This window comes from Rosa chinensis, chromosome 7, assembly GCF_002994745.2.
Source record: "Rosa chinensis cultivar Old Blush chromosome 7, RchiOBHm-V2, whole genome shotgun sequence".
NCBI classification, from domain to species: domain Eukaryota; kingdom Viridiplantae; phylum Streptophyta; class Magnoliopsida; order Rosales; family Rosaceae; genus Rosa; species Rosa chinensis.
In genome coordinates this window covers 58,255,731-58,276,800 of record NC_037094.1, presented here as the reverse complement: position 1 = coordinate 58,276,800, position 21,070 = coordinate 58,255,731, and the positions used below count along the sequence as shown (strand labels likewise).

General features: G+C 36.5%; 2 protein-coding genes and 1 non-coding gene across 4 annotated transcripts; 2 read left to right on the top strand and 1 right to left on the bottom strand.

Moving 5' to 3' along the window:
- The first annotated feature begins 6,589 nt into the window (after window positions 1-6,589).
- On the top strand, window positions 6,590-7,652 carry LOC112175738. Its single transcript, XM_024313467.2, has 2 exons — window positions 6,590-6,777; window positions 7,444-7,652. The coding sequence occupies exons 1-2, from the start codon at window positions 6,649-6,651 to the stop codon at window positions 7,567-7,569; spliced, it is 255 nt and encodes an 84-aa protein (XP_024169235.1). The 5' UTR covers window positions 6,590-6,648; the 3' UTR covers window positions 7,570-7,652.
- Window positions 7,101-7,172, top strand: TRNAW-CCA. Its single transcript has one exon. It is a non-coding gene; the product is annotated as a tRNA-Trp (tRNA).
- A 57-nt stretch (window positions 7,653-7,709) lies between the features above and the next one.
- On the bottom strand, window positions 7,710-20,573 carry LOC112175736 (probable rhamnogalacturonate lyase B). Of its 2 annotated transcripts, XM_024313465.2 has the most exons (15): window positions 20,455-20,573; window positions 14,399-14,520; window positions 14,258-14,317; window positions 13,732-13,845; window positions 13,497-13,616; window positions 13,199-13,340; window positions 12,471-12,641; window positions 11,950-12,105; window positions 11,726-11,832; window positions 11,156-11,246; window positions 8,975-9,116; window positions 8,667-8,823; window positions 8,452-8,568; window positions 8,201-8,327; window positions 7,710-8,075 (listed from the first exon to the last, which is right to left on the bottom strand). In XM_024313465.2, exons 1-15 carry the CDS (start codon window positions 20,569-20,571, stop codon window positions 7,827-7,829), a joined length of 1,992 nt encoding a protein of 663 aa, XP_024169233.2. In that variant the 5' UTR covers window positions 20,572-20,573; the 3' UTR covers window positions 7,710-7,826. The 2 variants fall into 2 exon arrangements, with proteins under 2 accessions (XP_024169233.2, XP_024169234.2); XM_024313466.2 differs by lacking the exon at window positions 14,258-14,317.
- Between the last annotated feature and the right edge of the window lie 497 nt (window positions 20,574-21,070).

Genomic DNA, 21,070 nt, shown 5'->3' with positions numbered 1-21,070 from the left:
CTTCATCAGGATTCCTTAATTGTTCATCTTAGGCTCATAATATTACTTCCATAACACAATGATGTATTATATAGAAGAATTTTCTTTTGTAATTTACTGCACAATTGAATAACAAACAAGTACAATTATTTTACAAACAATTACAGCTAAACAATAAATGTATTTGTTTCTCAGAAGTACACATCCAACCCATTAACATTTAATTTCAATAAAACCCATAATTATTCACAATATCAAGCTTCAATCAATTCATTTCCATTCCAAAATATACTGAATTTATACTCCAAAAGGATTAAACTAGACATTCTAAAGTTCAACACTATAATTTTGGGAAAATGTCAATTTACCCAAATTTAAGCTACACTAACCCCATTTACGCAAACATCTTATAAGATTGCCCACTTACCCAACAAATTACATATTTTTTACCAAATACCAAATTAAGTTTTTTTTTTAATTAATTTTTTTTTTTTTTGGAACAATTTTGCCCTCTCTCCCTTTGTCACTTAGAGAGAGAGAGAGAGACTTCACCAGACTCCGGTCGCCGGCCTCCGGACTTTAGTCACTATCCGCCAAAATTCTGTCACAGGTAGCAGAACTTCGGTCACCAGCCGCGGGAATCCGATCACCGGCTGCGGGAATCCGATCACCAGCTGCCGGAATCTGGTGACCGGTGTCTGGTTTTATTGCCTCCCAATAAATTTTTTATTACCCCCAATAATGCCCAATAAACTTTTTATTGTCCCCCAATAAACTTTATTGCCCCCGATAAAAATTTACTGGGGGTTAATAAAAGTCTCCGGCTACCTCTTTGCAAACTTCCGACAACCTTCGGATCAGTCACCGGAGTCCCGCGTCCTATTTTATTGTCCTCTAATAAACTTATTGCCCCAACAATACCCAATAAACATTTTATTGCCCCCCAATAAACTTTATAAAAATTTATTGGGGGTAATAAAAGTCACCGGCGACCTCTTTGGAAACCTCCGGTGATCGGATTCCGGCGAGATCTTCAATGACTTTTTAATTATTTAAAGGGCTGACTTGTCTTTTTACATTTAAATTTGGTAAGTGTGCACATAAATCTTTTGGTGGAGTAAGTGAGCATTTGTTGGGCCCAAATTGGATAAATAGTCAAGAGCCCTATAATTTTTCCATGTGGATTACAATGAAAGCAAGATGCAATTGTACAGCAGATTTGTAATGAGTTGCATTTGCTTGATAGAGTTTCAGGATTATTGTCTGTTATCCTATTCAAATACATGTTATACTCTAACCTGTTCTAACAGCTATTGAATATAATGATATCAATATCCTTAAAAATAAAAAAAAACAAAAAAAAACTAAAGCATTGCTCTCATAATTGCCAATTGCATATTTAATTTGTCATTTCAACAATTAATGTGTAATTGCCATTTTCCCATCTTCATTCTAATTTAACAAGAATATAAAACCCGAGAGATCTCCAGAAAAAACCTAAGTCGGGTTTCCGCCCGTGGATTTTTGCGGCTCCAACCACCGGTGATCGCAGGCCTATACCGGCAGCTTCTGTTGTCCGTTTATCAGACGTCTAGTCTTCACCCAATCTGCTGTTCATTGTATTTGGTGTGCTGCGGTTTCTTTGCTCCTACGTCGGTATCGCGGTGGTTGGTTTCTGCTCTTTGTTTTGTCTCCCTGCTGCGATGCTGCCATTCAAAGTACTCAACTGGAACTGTCGAGGACTGGTTAACACAGAAACGCAGAGTGCTTTGGTCGCTCTGGTACGTCATGTCAACCCTAGTCTAGTTTTTGTCTCTGAAACTCTTGCCGGACCAAGGCTGACGGAGGACCTGCGAGTTGAAATGGGCTTCTCTGGCTGCATTAGCTTCCCAAAAAAGGATGGCTCAAGAGGTTTGGCTTTATTCTAGTCTTCGGAATTGAAGGTGAGCCTTCGTACCTATTCTGCACATCACATTGATGTTGAGATAGGGTTTCCTGGTGTTGCTGGAGTTTGGCGATTCACAGGCATCTACGGTTTTTCAAGGCATGGTGATAGGGTTCAAACTTGGGACTTGCTTCGTACTCTGGCAGCACAAGTGAATCTGCCATGGTTAATAGCCGGCGATTTTAATGAGATTTTGTGTGCGGCTGATAAATCCGGTAGTCCACCACGGAACGCTGCAATGATGACGCGGTTCAGGGAAGCCTTGGCCAATTGTAATTTGGAGGATATGGGGTTTGTGGGCTCTCGTTTTACTTGGTTTAATCGGTTCACTAAGGAAAGGTTGGACCGTGGTTGTTGCACACAAGATTGGTGTGCTACTTACCCATACTCTAGGGTTATTACACTACCTCCTAATAGGTCAGATCACAATCCCTTTGTGGTGGAGATAGCTGCTGCACCGGTTGTCAAAGTGCGAAGACTCAAGCGCTTTCGGTTTGAGAATATGTGGATGCAACATGGCGATTGCGCTACTGTTATTCAGAAGGGATGGTCCATTCCCTCTGTTGGTGAACCTATGAAGCAAGTTGGGTTGAAAATTGGTTCAACGGGCAGGTTGTTAATGGAATGGGATGTAGGAACATTTCGGCAGAGGAAAACAGAAATGCATCTCTTGCAATCTAAGATGGATATGTTGATGAAATTCCCTTATGATCCTATTCATTTTGAGCAGCAAAAAACTCTCCAATTTAGATATAATGAACTTCTATCTTTAGATGAAGCTTATTGGCGTCAAAGGTCAAGGGTGCTATGGTTGAAAGAAGGTGATCGTAATTCAGCCTTTTTCCACAGGAAAGCGTCTAACAGACACAGTCGCAATAAGGTGGTAAGTATCACTTATTTGGGAGGACAATGGCAAACTGACCCTGCACAAGTGGCTTTAGTGTTTATTGATTACTATGAAAATATTTTTCACTTTGAGGGTTCTGATCCTGCAGCTCTGGCAGTAGTTCTTGAACAGATTCATCCCTATATTGATAATGATATGAACTCTTCTCTATTAGCACCATATTGAAACGAGGAAATCAAGAAGGCTTTATTCCAGATGCATCCATCAAAATCACCTGGACCTGTATGTCTCCTGCTTTTTTCCAAAAGCATTGGGCAATTGTTCAATTTGATGTGTGTTTAGCTGTGAGGACTTTTTTAAACACAGGTCTTCTGGATTCTGAGAGCAATTTTACTCATTTGACTCTTATTCCTAAAATTAAAGAGCCTAAAATTGCAGCTGATTTCAGGCCTATAGCCCTTTGCAATGTGGTGTATAAAATTGCTTCTAAGGTGCTTGCTAACAGATTGAAAGTATTATTGCCTTCTATTATCTCTCCTCTTCAAAGTGCTTTTGTTCCTAGCCGTTTGATATCTGATAACACTCTTGTTGCATATGAAGTTTCTCATTTTCTGCATAAACTCCAACATCAGAATGAGGGTTTCTTCTCCCTTAAGTTAGATATAAGTAAAGCATACGATAGATTGGAGTGGACTTTCTTGATCTCTATTTTATCTAAAATGGGGTTTGCACAAAAGTGGATTGACACTATTCTTTGTTCTATTAGACCAGTGCGTTATTCTATTCTGCTACATGGTAAACCTACAAGTTATATTACTCCCTCTAGAGGCATTAGGCAGGGGGACCCTCTTTCTCCATACTTATTCATTTTGAGTGTTGAAGGTCTCTCGTCCCTTATTTCTCATGTAGTATCCCAGGGTTCACTGAAGGGGCTAAAGATGAGTCCTCAAGCCCCAACTATTCATCATTTGCTATTTGCCGATGATAGCTTTATATTTGGAGAAGCCTCTGTGGTGGAATGCTCTACATTCAAGTCTATTTTGAATGTGTATGAGCATGCTTCTGGCCAAAGGATTAATTTAGAGAAGAGCAGTGTTGTCTTTAGCAGGAATGTGCATCCAGATACTAAAGCTAGTTTAGCTTCTATTTTAGGGGTACAGTGTGTGGAGGACTATGGCAGATATCTAGGGCTTCCACTTCATGTGGGAAAATCAAAAGTGGCAATTTTTTCTTATCTTAAGGAAAGATTAACTAAGAAGCTGATCAGTTGGTGCACAAAAATCCTGAGTTCTGCGGGGAAGGAGATTCTGATTAAGGCAGTGGCTCAAGTTATTCCAACGTATGTTATGAGTTGTTATATGCTTCCTAAAGGTCTTTGTGATGATCTCCACCAACTTTGTGCTCAATTTTTTTGGGGAGGATCAGATTGTAATCGCAAAATTCACTGGCGGTCATGGGATAGGATGTGCCTGTCTAAAAGTGAAGGAGGTTTAGGTTTCAAGAATCTGCATGCTCAAAATTTTTCTCTGCTTGCAAAACAGGGATGGAGGTTAATCACTAATCCTAATTCCTTGTTGTCTCGTTTGCTCAAGGCTAGGTATTTTCCGAATGGTTCTTTTTTGGATGCAGATATGGGGGATTTCCCCTCGTATGCATGGAGAAGCATTATGGAAGCTAGAATTGTCCTTCAGGCTGGATTATTTTGGCAGGTTGGTAATGGCTCATCTATTCATGTTTAGAGTGATCAGTGGATTCCAACTGTTTCTCCTCATCAACTCTGTAAACCGGCTTCTTGTAATATTGAGCTAGTCTCTTCCTTGATTGATGCAGATACGAAAAGTTAGAGGGTTGATGTTCTGCAACGTCTATTCTCTCAAGAAGTTGTTGATGCTATCTTGTGTGTTCCTCTCAGTCATAGAAATAGAAGCGATCGTTTGAGCTGGAAACTTGGGAAGCAGGGTAAGTTTTCTTCTAAAATTGCCTACTATGTAGCTCAGGAGGTGGTGATGGGGATGTCTTTGCTTCCTCCTCTCTTGGTGATCCTTTTAGTATTCTTTGGAAGTCACTTTGGAAAGCTAAGATCCCTGGGAAGGTCTCTATATGTATCTGGCGAGCTTGTCATAATGTGTTACCAACTAGAGAGAGTTTGAGTAAGAAGTGTTATACTGGTGATATGGGGTGCCTGCTTTGCCGTCACCAGGTTGAGAGTGTTGGACATATGTTATGTGGGTGCCCTACTGCGCAGGAAATCCTTACTGCTCCTCCTTTTTCAATTCAGGTTCCTATTACTCATTCTTTTATCTTTAAGGAATGGTTACTTGAGCAAGCATCTACTCTTTCCTCTGAAAATTTGTCTAACCTGTTAATGCTTTTATGAGGTCTTTGGAAGAATAGGAATGATAAATTGTGGAATGATAATGCTAAAAACGCTTCTACAATTGTTGCTTGTACAATGGCTTGGTATGAAGAGTTCCTTCAGGCTAATAGGGATACAACTATGGGAACCGATAGGAGGACGAAAGCTAGAGTACATTGGTCCCCTCCCATGAGTGGCTTATTGTGCATGAATGTTGATGGTGCTTATGTTTCTTCTCTACAACATGGAGGCATTGGCGGTGTACTGCGTAATGAGAAGGGTGAGTTCATTGCAGTCTTTGCTTATAGAGTGACTAATGCGTCCTTTGCCTACCATGCTGAGTTGCTTGCTATTAAATCTGGGCTGGAGCTTATTCAGGCTCTAGGTGTCTAATGTTGCTATAATGAGTGATTGCTTAGAGGTTGTGACGGCTGTGACTGCAGAGGATCATGACTTCTCTACTTTGGGAATCATTGTTGAAGAAATTCAAGAATTGCTAGGTGATTTGCTTTCTATAGGTGTTCATCATACTTATAGGATTGCTAATCATGTTGCTCATAGACTAGCAGGATTTGGTTTTGATTCTGACATTCATATGGAATGGTTTTCTCAAGCTCCAGAGTGTGTTCTGGATGCCCTACAGTACGATTGTAATCGTATAATTCATTAATACAATTTCATCTTTACTTCAAAAAAAAAAAAAACAAGAATATATATAAAACCCGAAAATTCTTCTATGCATTGATAATACAAGTGAACCAACATCTATTAGACAATCTCAGCCTTTACTATTTGTAATCATCTTTTTCTTTTTCTTTGTTAACAACAAAAAGTGAACAAAAAAAATTCTTCTATGCATCGGTAATACAAGTGAACCAGTACCTATTAGACAATCTCGGCCTTTAATATTTGTAATCATTTTTTCTTTTAATAACAAAAAAATTTACTTAATGTTATCCAGCCGTCCATTCATTTTATTTTATTTTCCGATAAGTGTCCATTCATGTTGATGTAGGTGCACGTTGGTGCTATTTTCTATAAAATCTCCATTAACCAATATTCAAAATCAAGAAAAACCCAACGCACCAGCATTCTTAACAAACCCTATAAAGTAATGTAATGAATAAACATTCTTAAATTTGTTTTTCAGACAAACAAAATGAAGAAACAATTAAGAAATTCCTTCTGTAGGTCTGTTAAGCTATTAAACCACAATTAATCAAACTAAATGGAAGAAGCCAACTCTTAGACTAGTAACAGGAAACATCAGAATGCCTATTTTTGTATGGCAAACTCATTTTTGTCACTTTAATTTATCTATTTATTTATTTTTGGTATAACTAATGACGCATGGTAGTTACTCAGTACTCTGTAAAACCAAAACGTGGATGCTTTATCTAATCGCCACGCATTCTTGACTCTGACCCAAAGCTACAAAACGTGTTGGACTCCAGCCTCAGCTATCTTAAACAAAAGGCAATTAGTTCCCTCTAGTCAAGTAGTACTGCAAATCCAGGCACCATGGACGACAGGACTGATAGAAAGCAAGCAGAGATTTCTGGTATGTCTCGCATGAAGACGGAATGCATAGCCTTCACAGTTTCGTTGCAAGAGGGTTATCGCTATGTCAAGGCCTTCTTTGTTGGTCAGGTAACCCCCATTTCGTAGCTTTCCTGTTTTTCTTGGTTAATAACATTCTTTTTCTTTCTTTTGGGTCGAATAACGTTCTCAATCTAGTGCATGACGTTATAGCTGCCCACTTAGACCATGCAACTTGAGGAAGAAAAGAAAAAAAAGCAGAGAAATAAAATACTTGACTATTAGGAGTTTTAGGACGCAATGAAAAATGGGTGCTGATGGATTAATTGATTGGATGGGAATATTTTCTATGTGAATCTGTAGGGAAGCATTTCACTTTGAAATCTTCTAAGATTATGAGGTCTTGATTTCTTTAAAGACTAAGATTAATAATTGGATCTGTGGCGCAATGGTAGCGCGTCTGACTCCAGATCAGAAGGTTGCGTGTTCGATTCACGTCAGGTTCATTCCTTTTTCTTCCAAGTTACAATTTGATATTTTGATGTATGTTGGGTCTCTTTATGTTAGGCATGTGTTTTGATGATGTACTTAATCTCTAAATGTTAGGCATGTTCTCTGTGTTACATTGTTATCATTGTTTTTGGAAGCAGGTTCTCTCTATGTTAGGCATGTCTTCTGGGTTACATTGTAAATTTGGTTATTTCTGGAAGCAGGTTCTCTATTTGTTAGGCATGTTTTTCTGGGTTCCATTGTTGATTTGGTCATTTTTGGAAGCAGGCCAAGAAGTTGACGGCAAGAAATGAGAAAGAAGCAGCAGAAGCAGACCTAGTAACTGCCAAAATGCAAGTTGAAGCTACTGATGCAGCCGAGGATACCAAAAACAGACTCAACAAATCAGTGTAATTCTCATTTCTCAGACACCCTGAAGCCTTCTATTGCAGTACGGGTGCAATACATTTTAATGATATTTATATTTTAAAGTTCAATGTTCTCTTTCATCTGGTTTATTACTATAATGTATATAATAGCGCATTGGTAGATGTAGAATAATCTATATTCACACACTTCAATGTGAATTTTCACGGGTAGAATGCATAAACCAACTGCTTATGGTGTTACAATATTAAAATTTATCTTATCATTCTTAGAGGACAAATAGCTCAGGTAGAAATAGAAGTTGATGGACCTTCTAAACGGATATAGTCATACATGAGTCCCTGGAAAGGGCTGGTGCTCATTGCTTGGGTTAGAAACACTATGTTGTCTCCTTCCACAAGCAATGTGCCGGGTACGTCTATTGTATACAGCCGGTAGAGACCATGAATTCCATGTCTGCAAATTGTGTTGTCGTGTCCGATCACACCGGTCGTAAATACAGGTGAATCTGTCTTGGAATCATTTACGCGAATCTTTAATTGAAAAAGAAAGATAAATTCAGATTAGAGCTTTAATAAGCAAGCATAAACTCCCAGCCACATATTGTGGCCGGTTAGGTAATGTGGCCTGAAAATATAGTGCCTCTAGAATTACGCACCTGTAGTTCTGCAACGTTTGCAGTAGCAAGGGCAATTCGAAGTGTGTATGTTTTGGTCTGACTGACATTGTCAAGTCGAAACTTTATTTGCCACGTAGTGCTTTGATACTTGCCATCATCCTTCTTCCTGTTTCTCAGAACAACTTGAAGTTAAGGCCATGAATGTTACAAGTTTATCAACTGACACCAAAACTTTCAAATACAAAAGATGAAACTTTGACATAGTAACGACGAAGTCGAAAGAACTTGACCTGGTAACGTGAGCAAAGAACCAGTCTCTAGTATAATCACTAACACCAACTGTAAACACTAAATCCTCCTCAGGATATAAGTCTGCATATCTTTCCCATAAACCATACTGCCTAAACCTGCAATCGTAAGGAAACGAGAAGACTGGTGTGTTAAACTGTTAACTCTGTATAAATGATTCCGTAGAGTTCATAAATATAATGGAGTTTGAGCTAACCTGTCAGGATGGTTGACATATAGCTTATTGATATACTTTGGATTAGGATCTGGGACATAAAATTCAGCAGCAGAACGATCAGGGATGCCAATTTCCCACAATGTTGGTCCACTCCTTGGTGGTTCATATACAATATCACCAATGTCAATATCACAACCTGCTCAATACATAAGGTATTGATCAGACTAGTTGCGATTCAACTCTATTAGTTCTTCTATTTGTTTGGAAAAGAAACGAGAGACATTACGATTAGAAAGTCCTTTAAGTTCCAGGAAAGAAAAGTACAAGTAGATTTAAGAGAATTAAACCTGCGGTTACGTTAATGGTTTCATCATATCGATAATCTCCTATAAAACCAGGAACCCATGCATAAAGATCGTAGTTGCCCTCACGTATATCATTTATAGAGTAATAACCATTCTGATCTGCCCTAGTCCAGAACTGGTAGCCCTAATAGAAAGGAAAATGAGAATTGTCAAGTATAGTACTGATTTGTTTGAGAGAAAACGGGATTATAAGTCAGGCTAGTCATACTTGCAATCAATAATCAGTACCATGCCATAAGTCATGTAATATAGTAGTACAGTGTCTTTGAAGTTTCCCATGGATTTGTTAATTTCACTGATTGATGTGGCAAACTAATAAACTTCTATGCCATATATGACACAAGAACTCATCAAGGATCCAAAATCACCATCACATTAATCTTAGTTATGAGGAGATCATGCAGTAGGAAAAGACCAGTTTTGATCAGTACATAATTCGGCAAATGCTGAACACCATGTCATTGCACTAAAATCCGGGGCACATTGGTTGGTTTGCATGTCACAGAAACATTACGTACATTCTTCCATAAGTAGATGAAAATAAAGCTCCATAATAAGTAGATGAAAATAGAGCAGCTTATAACACGTTCACTGCGCAGGGGTTGAATGTGAACCTCATGGATGCAGGTACGTCCTTCATGTCAATAAGGGAATATATGGAGTTGTAGAAATATTACTTAGATTCGTCCTATTTGGTCTGTAAATCTAAGAACAAAATTCTTAAGACAATAGGCTCAGCAACTGCATGTTTGGCAAACCCTATTGATACCTCCGCATCTTTCCATATGTGTCTGCATATATGAAACATTTCACCTCCCCTTACCTCATCGTTCATGTAGTGCACAATAGATACCAGTGCCTCACACTTGCTCAGACAACCATCTGCAGAAGCTCTTGGAGAAATTCCCCATGATTTCCATCAATTGGCTATGTACTTAGTCAGAAAATATGGTGATTAGTGTGCCTAAACCCAATAAAGCTCTTCTGGTTTTTCTATGGTCACATTTACCACATTATGGACACATAGAAATGTGACAATCTAATATTGAACCATGTAAGTGTGAGTGTGTGACCGATCATGTGACTAAACCATGCTTAATGTCTTAACATGTACCTGAGGTTGAGACGGGATCATCAAAATAGTATTAATCTGACGTATATCCTTTTATGTATGATACTAATACACAGACTACACATATACAAAATATATGTGTCATCATTTCTAGTTTCCAAGTTCCAACAAATAGAAAAACCAAACTGAACCTGTAGAGCATAAACAATTTGAGATATTAATTGGAAGAGATTATATGGCGAAAGAAAACTGACGTTTATATTTTACTTGAGCTATAGTAATGTCTGATTGTCTACAAACTTGCTACTTACATTTAATAAGAAGCTTGAAACATATTTTCCTGAAATTTTGATCCTGAAGATTCTGTTAATTCAATGTGTAGACTATTATGTCTAAATGGAGTTCAAAGAATAAATTTGGAACGATATTTGTGTGAAACAATCACCAAATTATCGTAGCCAAGTAACTCAATATAATACTAGTGTGTTATCCACTAGTTTCCTTTTCTCTAGTCATCCCTTCTTCTTCTTTTCCTAATTTGTCGTGTGAAAGAAGAGTGGCAGTGTTTGTAAACATATCACCTGTCTTAAATGTATGAGTTTGTAAAACTCTATACTATATAACAGGGTCGACCTCCTTCGGTTTGAAGATATTTCGTATTGTTTGTAAATTTGTAGTCTTTATCTAGTGTTTGAGTTGGAAAATTCAATACTAATTAGGTTCGACAACCTGCTTCGGTCTAAAGATGTGTGTGATTCCACACCCCCCTCTTTTTTGTATTTTTCCTTTTTTTGTTTTATTAATAAAATATGAATAGGGGGACGGGCGGTGGGTTCCCAAAGTGTGGCAGACCCTTCTCCTTCGGGATTGAGGGTTGGACTTGCTTTCTACATCGTCTGCTTCTGAGGAACTAATATCGCCTAATCCCTTATTTGATTAAAAAAAAAAAAGTATGTCTGCATGTGATTCTTAATTTTTCATGTATACGACTTCATTGACTATCTAAATGAATAGGAACATCACAATTATGAAGCTATTATATGTATATCAATCAAGGCAATAAGAATCTCATCTTTCAAGTGTGTTATCACCTTGCAATCTCTCTGCCATGATCCAGCGTCTCCCGGAGGTGCCAAGCCCACGTAAGCACCGTTGGCGAGTATATAAGTATCGCTTACGTACCTGCCAGGCATAGAATTCAGTAGAACTTCAAACAAGTTTTATCAATTAATGCAAATTTTTAAATGATATCAATTATCAAGAAGAAATAATAGATATACACACACACGTCTATTCTTATTCATAAGCTTGGGCGTATTATTTAATTATGAAGCCGGCCAGCTAGTTTAGTAATATAGGAGCTCTCTATAATCCACACAACCCATTATTTACATTCCTCTTTTCAGGTCATCATAGCCAAAATCCGGTGCATGATTGACTATTAATATAGCAATCATTGGTTTCTCGAAAGATTGTGTTCATCCATATTTGTTCCAATTGTTTGATCCGAGTTGGATGAATAAGTCAATAAACCATCTTGAATTTGCTTGAATTCTTCATTGATGATCTTCGAAGAATGGCTGAACGATGATTCGGTAAACATAATACATCCTAACAAGGATTAATGGGTATGGGAAGGAAAAAGTGATTTAGTTAAGTACCTATCTTGAACGCGTATTCTGCCACTAAGATTACCCCGTTGATCTGATGGTGGAAAGTCATGAGATGCTGGAAACTCGTACGGCCAACTTTGTACTTCTGTCATCATCTAAAGTAAAGGTCCAAATTACAAACTTAACAACAAGAATGAGAAGCATATAATTTCCACAAGTTAATAATCTTTGTCTAATGACGTTGATTCAGAAAAATTTATGGGCATTTGAACCTGTGCCTTTGCATCCTCCCAGAGTGACAACGAGTCTTTTGCATCCGGCGCCGAATTAAGATAGATAAAAATAGGGCCAAACACCTTCTTCCATGGCTCATCTGGTTTGAGCTTTAGCACAAGGTCCTCTCCTGAATAGTGAGCACTGAGAAACATCTGAATATAGTAGCATTTTATCAATATATAAAAAAATCAGGGTTGCTTATTCATTCAAGACTCTTTAACAGGCCAGATACTGAAATGCAGGCTTAATTGGAATTGAAGCAAACTTTACTCAAGCACTTTTATTAGGAAAACAAAACGAATTCCATCGATCAATATTCAAATAGTTCTCCAGTAGTTGAAGATGTACATTATAGGTTCAATTCAAACGCTCCATGTAGTTGTGGACCAGTTCTCTATTGTAATGCTATATTGATATCTTAAGCATACTCGAGGGTTTTCTTAATTTATGCTGAAAGAAATAATTATCACCGAACTTACCGCAATTAATTCATACCAAAAGAAGAAGAAGAACTTACTGCAAGACAAGTTGGGCCAACATGGGAGGTGAGGTTCTGTTTAAGAGGTCCACCAGATCGGAACTCATTGCTGGGTGTTATTTGCCAGAACCCGACGGGTGGATCCATGCATATCCAACCATGCACTTGCAGATTCTGGTTCTCGCAGGAGTATTGATATTTGTCATCGACCTACAATTGTATAATGGAATTGGAATTTACAATTTACATTGAGTGTGTGTATTGCAGCAGAATAGATCTCGTGAGCTATTTTATATACAATTTTTTACTTCACCTGCCGATTCACCCACCCCACAAGGCTTAGCTCCTTGAGTGCGGGTGTGTATTGAGTGTAATTTTTTTTTTTTTTTTGAGCTTCTTGATGATTTATTCTCTCAAGGTCGACGGCGGTGACCTCGAGTGTTTTGACTGTTTTCGAGTTGGGGGTTGATTTTGTGTGTGAAGAATCCACCACCCCATTCTCGTCAGCTAACTAAAGCCAGGGTGGAAATCAATAAAATCCTAACTGTTGCTTAACCATAGAATTCGAACCCTAGTAGGGTAGTATACATGAGTGGCTCTTGGAGGAAGGCTAATCGAAATATATATATACGTTCTCCTAGCTTGCTATGTACTTGTACTGTTTTCATCCTAAACTTATAATTGTAATTTACTAGAATAACATACGGTAGGCATGCATGTATAAATTTAGCCAGCTTGTCAATTCTAAGCAAAGTTTTATTATGTACCTCTCCCTCAAATTCTGGCTCTATGGGATGGACAAGAAGAACTGCCTCTGGAAAATCTAAAACTTTGCTTCTGTCTGGTAATCGGTCATCCGGAAGCGGCATGTATCTTTGCCTGTTATCCGCTATGGCCATGTACCGAAACCTGCATGATACATATTCACTTATACATGACATAATTGATTAAAGAGATAATTCATGAATATGTTTGAGTTTTGTTTCATCTAATTAGAGGATTAGGCGATTATTTACTCCTTAGAAAAGGTCAATTAGCTAGGGTCGAATGTATATAGCGACCTACTTTTCTTGACTGAGCTTGAATGTTATCCTGGTCTGCGGAAGGTTAAAAGGAGGCCATTCTTTCAAGTGCTCATAGATGGCATACGAGTAGAAGCCTGACGAATTACGAAGCATTATAAACCTGAAAATATATATGATCATATTTATCAATAATTATCATTCATATATATAAAATACGATCGATCGACATAAGACGTCGAGATACTTAACAAAGACTATATGGGCATTAATCATACCTTTTGTCTATATTTAGCGGGACATGCTTGTTCTTATGGTTCCAGTTCCTTGTGAATGATATCTCTACCTGTTCCTCGTTTTCCACTATGACGGTGAACTTTGTTCCTTTAATTCTGTAAATAGATAAAACAATTAAGCAAAATATACTCTAAGATATAAAACTGATAAATGTATTAGTCCCGTGTAAAATGAATGCCCTGCTAAAATACAGGACGTCTAAAGAGCAAAACTTCGGTACAGGGCTGCCCTACGTAGGACTAAGCAAGTAAGCAATGAAGTTATTCACTCATTATGCATCATAAATACCCAAACTCCCATACCCACCCTCTGCAAATCCATTTCATTGGCCAACGCCTAGGTAGAGCAGCCCTAGCTATCCAAAGTTTTGCTCCCGTCCAAATAATGTTCCTCAATTGTTTAAACAGTGCACTCATTTTGCAAAGTTTGCTTGTCAATATATTCTCCATATATACAAAAGAGAAGAGAATGTTTTAGATTAACGTGGAGTAGTAGTGTAGCTCGTACACATCAAATGTTCCGGTTGTTCCGACACTTCCTGCTTCACTCCAAACAAGGTCCCAATACCTTCAATGTTCAAATTTGTATAAAGACATAAATGAAGAAGATAAGAATGGTAAGTAGCCACATGGTGAAGTGAAGCAGTACCCTCTATTAGTTTCTGTATTCTGAACTTCAAGCAAATTGTTGATGCCATTATATTGTATTCCAGTTACAATTCCACCTGGTTTTGACAGTGTAACTTGGAGTATGCCGTTATCCATTATAACCTGCAGTTTGTGCATATATCATTACGAGAGAAGTCGCCCTCTTTTCCCATATTATTTCGGCAAATATATATATATAAAACCATAATCTCTAGAGGTAATAATGAAAAAGAAAAAAGAACCAAAAAAAAAAGCAAAAATTGACACATGAGATTGCAGTAGATAAGATTGATGGGGGTATTGTATGTTACTCTAAGTTCAGGAAACTCCAGTGAGGACTTTGAATTAAGAACTACTCCATCAGAACAATAGAGCAAAAATAATAAAGAATTTCATGAGAACTTTCAAACTAATGGTTGGATGAGCAATCCAAATTTTAGTTGAATAATATTTATTTAGCACACAAGTTATCCATTAGTTAATTTAAAGGGCAATGATATGGGGGCTCAATGAGGCTTAAGATTTGTAGCCTCAAATCTTACGTGTTATGCCATGTAAGTAAATACAAATTTTATTTTCAATTCCACATAATATATCTTGCCATATCATACTATTGCAATACCAACTTTACCCATTTACATGATGATGAAAAAAAAATAGCAGCTATTAATTATGTCAGCTATTAATTATGTATTAATTTAAGAGATATGTCTACAGATTCTTTGACTAATATTTTTCTTCATTTAATTAAACTCTTTCCATTAAATTTTATTTCCAAATGGCATTAATATATTGAATTATGTGTCAAGAAATAGACGTTAACTTTTCTTTCCAAATTGATCAATTTCATAAAAAAAAAAATAGCATTAATAAATTGAATTTGGGAAATACTTATGTCTAAATTAAGAGCTATTAATGAAAGTGGGAGTGTGGATTTCACTTCCCTAAATAAATGATCCTAAAAATAATCCAAGGAGAAATTTTAAATACACACCCCTAATTACTTAATACACATCTCTATTATTTTATATTTCAAATCAAATTTTATAGGTAGGTTAAATATCCAAAACAGACATCTATATATTAGAAGAAGAAACAAAATTGAATCACGCCTATATTCTTTTTTACGTCTCTTCTTCTAAACCCTGGACGCTGTAATACATCTTTCTTTTCCACACTTCATCATATCAATTTCGACCAATGACATGGATTCTTAAGACCTCGCTCAACAATCTTCAATTATGTCGTGTTTGGATGAAATAATTATAAATTCTTGAGAAATTTTAAAACGATGGAATCTACCACTCCATCAATTAGAATTTCATAAATTGCAATTTCCATTGTTTGGTTGTATTTATTCAGAATTTCAAATGTGTAATAAATTAAGAAGATTTAAAACAAGTTAAAATATTGAAAATGAAAATGACCTTGTTTTGGAAACTAATAAAGTAAGAAAAGTAAACTTTTGTAAGGAAATTCAAAATGATACATATTTTGATGGAAATTGAAGTGAAGAATTCGGACAATCAATTCATTCATTTCTTTCCATAGAGAAATTCATAATTTCCAAGTATAGAATGTCAAATGAGATAATTCAAGTTAGGAAGTTATGAATTGCTTATTTTCATTTTAAATATCATCTCTTTTTCCTTCATCCAAACACATTGTTGAGGTGTGTGTTCTTCATCTTGTTTATTATTCTCATGTTTAAAGATTTGAAGGGATTTGAAGGGAACAGTAATAAATCTTTAAGGATTTCCCGATATTTAACACAAGTAATCAATAATTCAACATGGGCATTTACAAAACGTCATGCAACCTATATTGATCATACTAAATAGTAGCCTTAATATAGTCAAATAATAGAAAATTTCATGATTTTTGAGATTAAGGGTATTTTAGGTACTTTTGGGTTGTGTATTTAGTAAAATATTATAATGGTAAATTAAATGAGTGGTGTATTGAGAATGGGGTGTGTATTAAGTAATTGGGGGTGTGTATTTAAAATTTCTCTAACCCGAGACTATTTTCCTAAGAAAAAAAAGAAAACTATTAACATCATAGAAATTTTGTTGTATGTCCATTCTCCATGCCTATAGCTAGGTTATGACTTATGACTAAGAACCTGAATAAAAGTACCATGATGGCGATTAGACTAGTTTTGTGTGATACCATAACTTAAGAAAGTATCAGATTTTGTATCTAATCCAATGGAAACCAAAACTATTAATTCACTTCACTCTATCCGTAAATATATAAGATATTGGAACAAACTAAAATTTTCGTGTTATTACCCACAAGACCAACACTAACATTATATTGATATATAGGCGGAGTACTCAATGTTCTCATCAGAAGTAATTGAGTCTTTTGAATCATATATATTAGTATTCTTTTCCTAAACATCGTCAGCATCAGCAATGTCGTTAGCCTAGTCGACCAGTTGAAGTTAGTAACAAATTCCAAAGAGAAGCTAAGATGAAATAGGCTAGTGGAGCCATTAAGTGGCATGTGTGTCTAGCGTGGCATTCTGGGAGACCTCTCTCTTAAGCTTATAGTGGATCGTTGATTTCCAAAGATCCTGTCTTCTCCAATGACCGAAGAAAGGAAGGATAACATGCCATATGGACGTTACATCACAATAGCTATAGAAGCCGAGTTGACAGGTACCTGAGTGATCTTGGCAGTGGTTCTCACTAGAACAATAAGATATTTGTTCCTAATTCAGAGGGATACGGAAGACTCAACTTTGAGGAATTGTTGATGGGTCATCTGTGAAGAATAATAGGGGTATAAATATCCAAATTTCCTAATGTGCAAAGAGAAATTCGAGTATCACTAGATTGAGCCTTTTTTTTTTTTTTTTTTGTATTATGTTTCGATTGATATTTGAGTTGTTCTTGGGATTGGTCTTTTTCGAGCATCACTAACAACTGTTGAAAACTTTGGTTACTTTTTGGTAAAGATAGAAAAATGCTTAACTAAGTGCATAATTGAAAATTCAACCACCACACATCTAGAACGTATGAGAGCCAACATACAATTTATATTCTTAAAAATAAAAGTATAACATATTGTTTTTTAAAAGGATGTTTAACATGTCAATTGAGACTCCGAGAGCGGATTCTCTTGAAATTTCTAGCGCCGCCTTTGCGCGGTGGTTCAGCCTTGGGCTCCATGGCAAATTGTGTTTTCTATGCTGAAAATTTTAAGTGGGAAGGAATCAGGCTTAGTTGACCTTCATTAACTGGGTTCTGATTGCTCTAATCTTGCTACTGCTAGCAGTGATGTTAGATGGCGGAAGCTTTGCGACTCTACAAGTTATTTGTCGACATCAGGCTGGTTTCAGCCTTGGCCAGGATTGCAGTTGCCAGAGTTGCAAACGATGCCAAAAAAGATGGTTGCTAACAGTTGCGTAGGTGCCAAGGGCTTGGGTGTTCAAATCAATGTGGTCGGCGGTATTGCAACTCTCCAGATATCGGGATGTTATGGCCAACGAAGCCAAAGCCAAGAGCAATTAAAGCATTTCACTCTGCTGGCGACTTCAATGTCGCCATTACCCTCTTCACTGAGGTCATCAAGCTTGACGCTACTACTATTTGGGAACCGCCAGGCACAGCGTCAGACATCCCTACGACACCAGTTCGGCTTCCAAGGGAGGCCTCGATATTGATCCAAAGAGATTCAACATGGATTTGGCTGAATGTCGGTCCACATGGCCCGAGTTGCCCGAGTCCGATCTTGGCCGCCATCGCATCAGCACTCCCACGGTGCCAGTTTGGTTGATGATACAGTCAGTTTTGTCTGGGCCTATTGAGCTAGTTTGCTATCTTTGGGGCTAGAATGGGGCCTTCGGGCGTTATCTTCGGCCTCATAGGAAGTGGGTCAACTCTTTAGAGTTAGGTTTTATTTAAGTTTGTTTACCTTAGCCAATTATTATGCACTAGTTCATAGTTGAATGGGTTTACTTTGTTTAATTGAGCATGACATGTCAAATGAATGGTTTATCTTATGTATCACCGTGGTGTGTTTATCGCAACTTCTTGTCTATCTATAGATGGTAGTGGAAAAATATGTAATTGTCATTCTGACCTTAATTTTATATTAATGATAACCTTTATGATAGTTTATTAAAAAAAAAAAAAAAAAGGATAGCGTATTTATATTGGAGTTTTATTAAATTTCATTATCAATCTATAATATTATTGAGAGAATAGAGCTTGCCCTTCATAACTGAAACCCGGAAATGTTAGTAAGCTTAAAAAAACAAATTTAGTATATCCATAAATGTAATATAAATAAAAACAAAAAAAAAACATGGAGGAAAGAAACACCGTAACACCAAAAAGAAAGAAAGGCTATTTCTTATCTCCCCACACCCTACTAGTTTAATTAGGGTCCTTGACCATAAGGACAAAAGTCCCCCAATATTTTCCCACAAGTTAAGTGAATATTATTGATAGGATAGTACTTGCTCTTCATAACTGAAGGTTTTTAGAATTATTACCCAGAAATGTTGGTAAGCTTTAAATAACAAATTTAGTATATTCATAAATGTAATAAAAATAAAAATAAAATAAAATAAAACATAGAGGAAAGAAACACCCTATCCCCTAATAAAATAAAATAAAACTCTCTGCTATTTCATATCTCCCCACACCCCGCTAGTTTAATTAGGGTCCTTGACCCATAAGGACAAAGTCCCCCAATATTTTTCCCACAAGTTGAGTGTCCAAAACAAAATCCCTCAAGTTGCCAAAAAAAAAAGTCTCCCATAGAACACTAACCCAAAATTGATATAAAAAAAATTACAATATTACACTTCAACTACCTCAAAACAAATTTACACACATGCTCTCTCTCTCTCTCTCTCTCTCTCTCTCTCTCTATATATATATATATATAGACTTTATCTTGCTCTCAAAAAAAAATTTACTAACCCTCAAAAAATTTTCACGACTCTAAAAAAAAGACACAGAGGCTTCCGATTTATACTAACAAAAATTTCTTAACCCTCAGGGAAAAGAAAAAAAAATGGCTCCCAACTTTTACTTACAAAAAGTTCTTGACCCTCCGGAAAAAAAAAAGGCAAATTTTCTGACCCTCAAGAAACATTATCTAACCCTTACTGAAAAAAAACACAGAGGCAGATATCCTGACCCTTAAGAAAATTTTGTGTAATAGGTTGGGATGTGGGTGATTGTTCAAGGCTTACCGTGGACTCCATTGGAGAGATTGCAGAAGTTTGGAGAGTTGAGAGAGAGAGCGAGAGAGAGAGAGGAGAAGAAGATGGGAAGATTTAAGGATAAAATGGTCAGAAAAATATAACAAAAAAGCTTGGGCTTTATAAGAGTTATAGGGAAAAATTTTAGTTGGATTTAACTTGTGGCGAAAACGTGAGGAGAAATTGATATTTTGTTGAATTTTCTTTAAGTTTAGTAAAATTTTTTATTACACTCAAATGTAGAATTAAAAAAAAACAAAAGACTTTCTTGTCAATTTTATTATTTTATCCTTATATTATAGTATTTAATTTTAAAATTTTAACCAGGATTTAAAATTCTCTTTTCCCAATTTTTTTTCCTCTATAAAACAACATACTCGAACATTCGAGCTTTTGATCCTTTAGTTTTAAATGCCAACTCTTTCCCTACTAAACACCCAACGAGGAGGCTGGCAGCTCTGTAGCTTTTCTTGTGAAATCTTGTGAAACAACCAGAGTTAGGTACTTAAGTTGTGCCAGAGCAACCAAAAGTTATCCTCTATCACATTTGCAAATCACAGTAATTAATCCTCTTATACGAAATTCACTACAAGTCCTTCAGAACTCAGTACCCAATTGACCAATTCTCCTCACGATTGATACATATCATGCAAGTAACCACGACCAAAGGTAGAAAAGTAACTCAAACAGTTACTACAATCAACAGTGTATACCCATTTACTGCATAACCTTTCGCTATTTTGTTACTGTGTATATGATTATTGTCATATACAGACAGGTCTCATGAAAAAAGAAAAAAAAGAAAACAAGTAATTACAGCATATATGACTTACATGATGATCCTGAATATGCAATTGCACAGCTTGGGACGACATTGCAATTGTGAGGACTCCCTTTGAAATGTTAGTGTGGATTTGGAGGCCGAATACAATTACTTTTCTGCAAGTCATAATGGGTTAGCTATATATAGTTCCATTTTCTTATCGACAAACGATCATTTGGCTTCAAACTTAGAAATGAAGGGTTCTTTCTGGTGCGATGTCTTTACTCAGTCGTCACTACTACTGTAGACGTGTTGGGCTTGTCGAGTGTTTTATAAGTTAGCTTAGACACCATCATACATAGTCATGAGTGGTGTGTGAAATACTATGGTAGAGCATTACGATTTTCTAACATCATCACATACTTGTGATATTGATCCAACAAAAACTTTGCTCACGAACGGAAGATATTTAAAATGAAGACCGGAGAGTGAAAATATTAACAATTTATTATCAAAATAGTGGAAAGACTGGCTGAAATTAATAGTCAATAAGAAATTTCATCATAAATTTTTATAGTATCTAATTACTATTTTATTCTCCAAAGACCTGTATTGCTAACATCAACATGACATTATAAACCTGTTAGGATCAATTACTGTTCATTCCTGACTTTCTTTGCTTTTGG

Excerpts from the sequence above, each read along its gene's own strand:
- LOC112175736 (XM_024313465.2), bottom strand. The coding sequence starts at position 20,571 with ATGACTTGCAGAAAAGTAATTGTATTCGGCCTCCAAATCCACACTAAC. Across the intron at positions 14,521-20,454 it reads TGCATATTCAGGATCATCAT|GTTATAATGGATAACGGCAT; the intron begins GTAAGTCATATA and ends CACAAACTGCAG. Across the intron at positions 8,076-8,200 it reads CAAACGTTGCAGAACTACAG|ATTCGCGTAAATGATTCCAA; the intron begins GTGCGTAATTCT and ends TTTCAATTAAAG.
- LOC112175738 (XM_024313467.2), top strand. The coding sequence starts at position 6,649 with ATGGACGACAGGACTGATAGAAAGCAAGCAGAGATTTCTGGTATGTCT. Across the intron at positions 6,778-7,443 it reads AGGCCTTCTTTGTTGGTCAG|GCCAAGAAGTTGACGGCAAG; the intron begins GTAACCCCCATT and ends TTTTGGAAGCAG.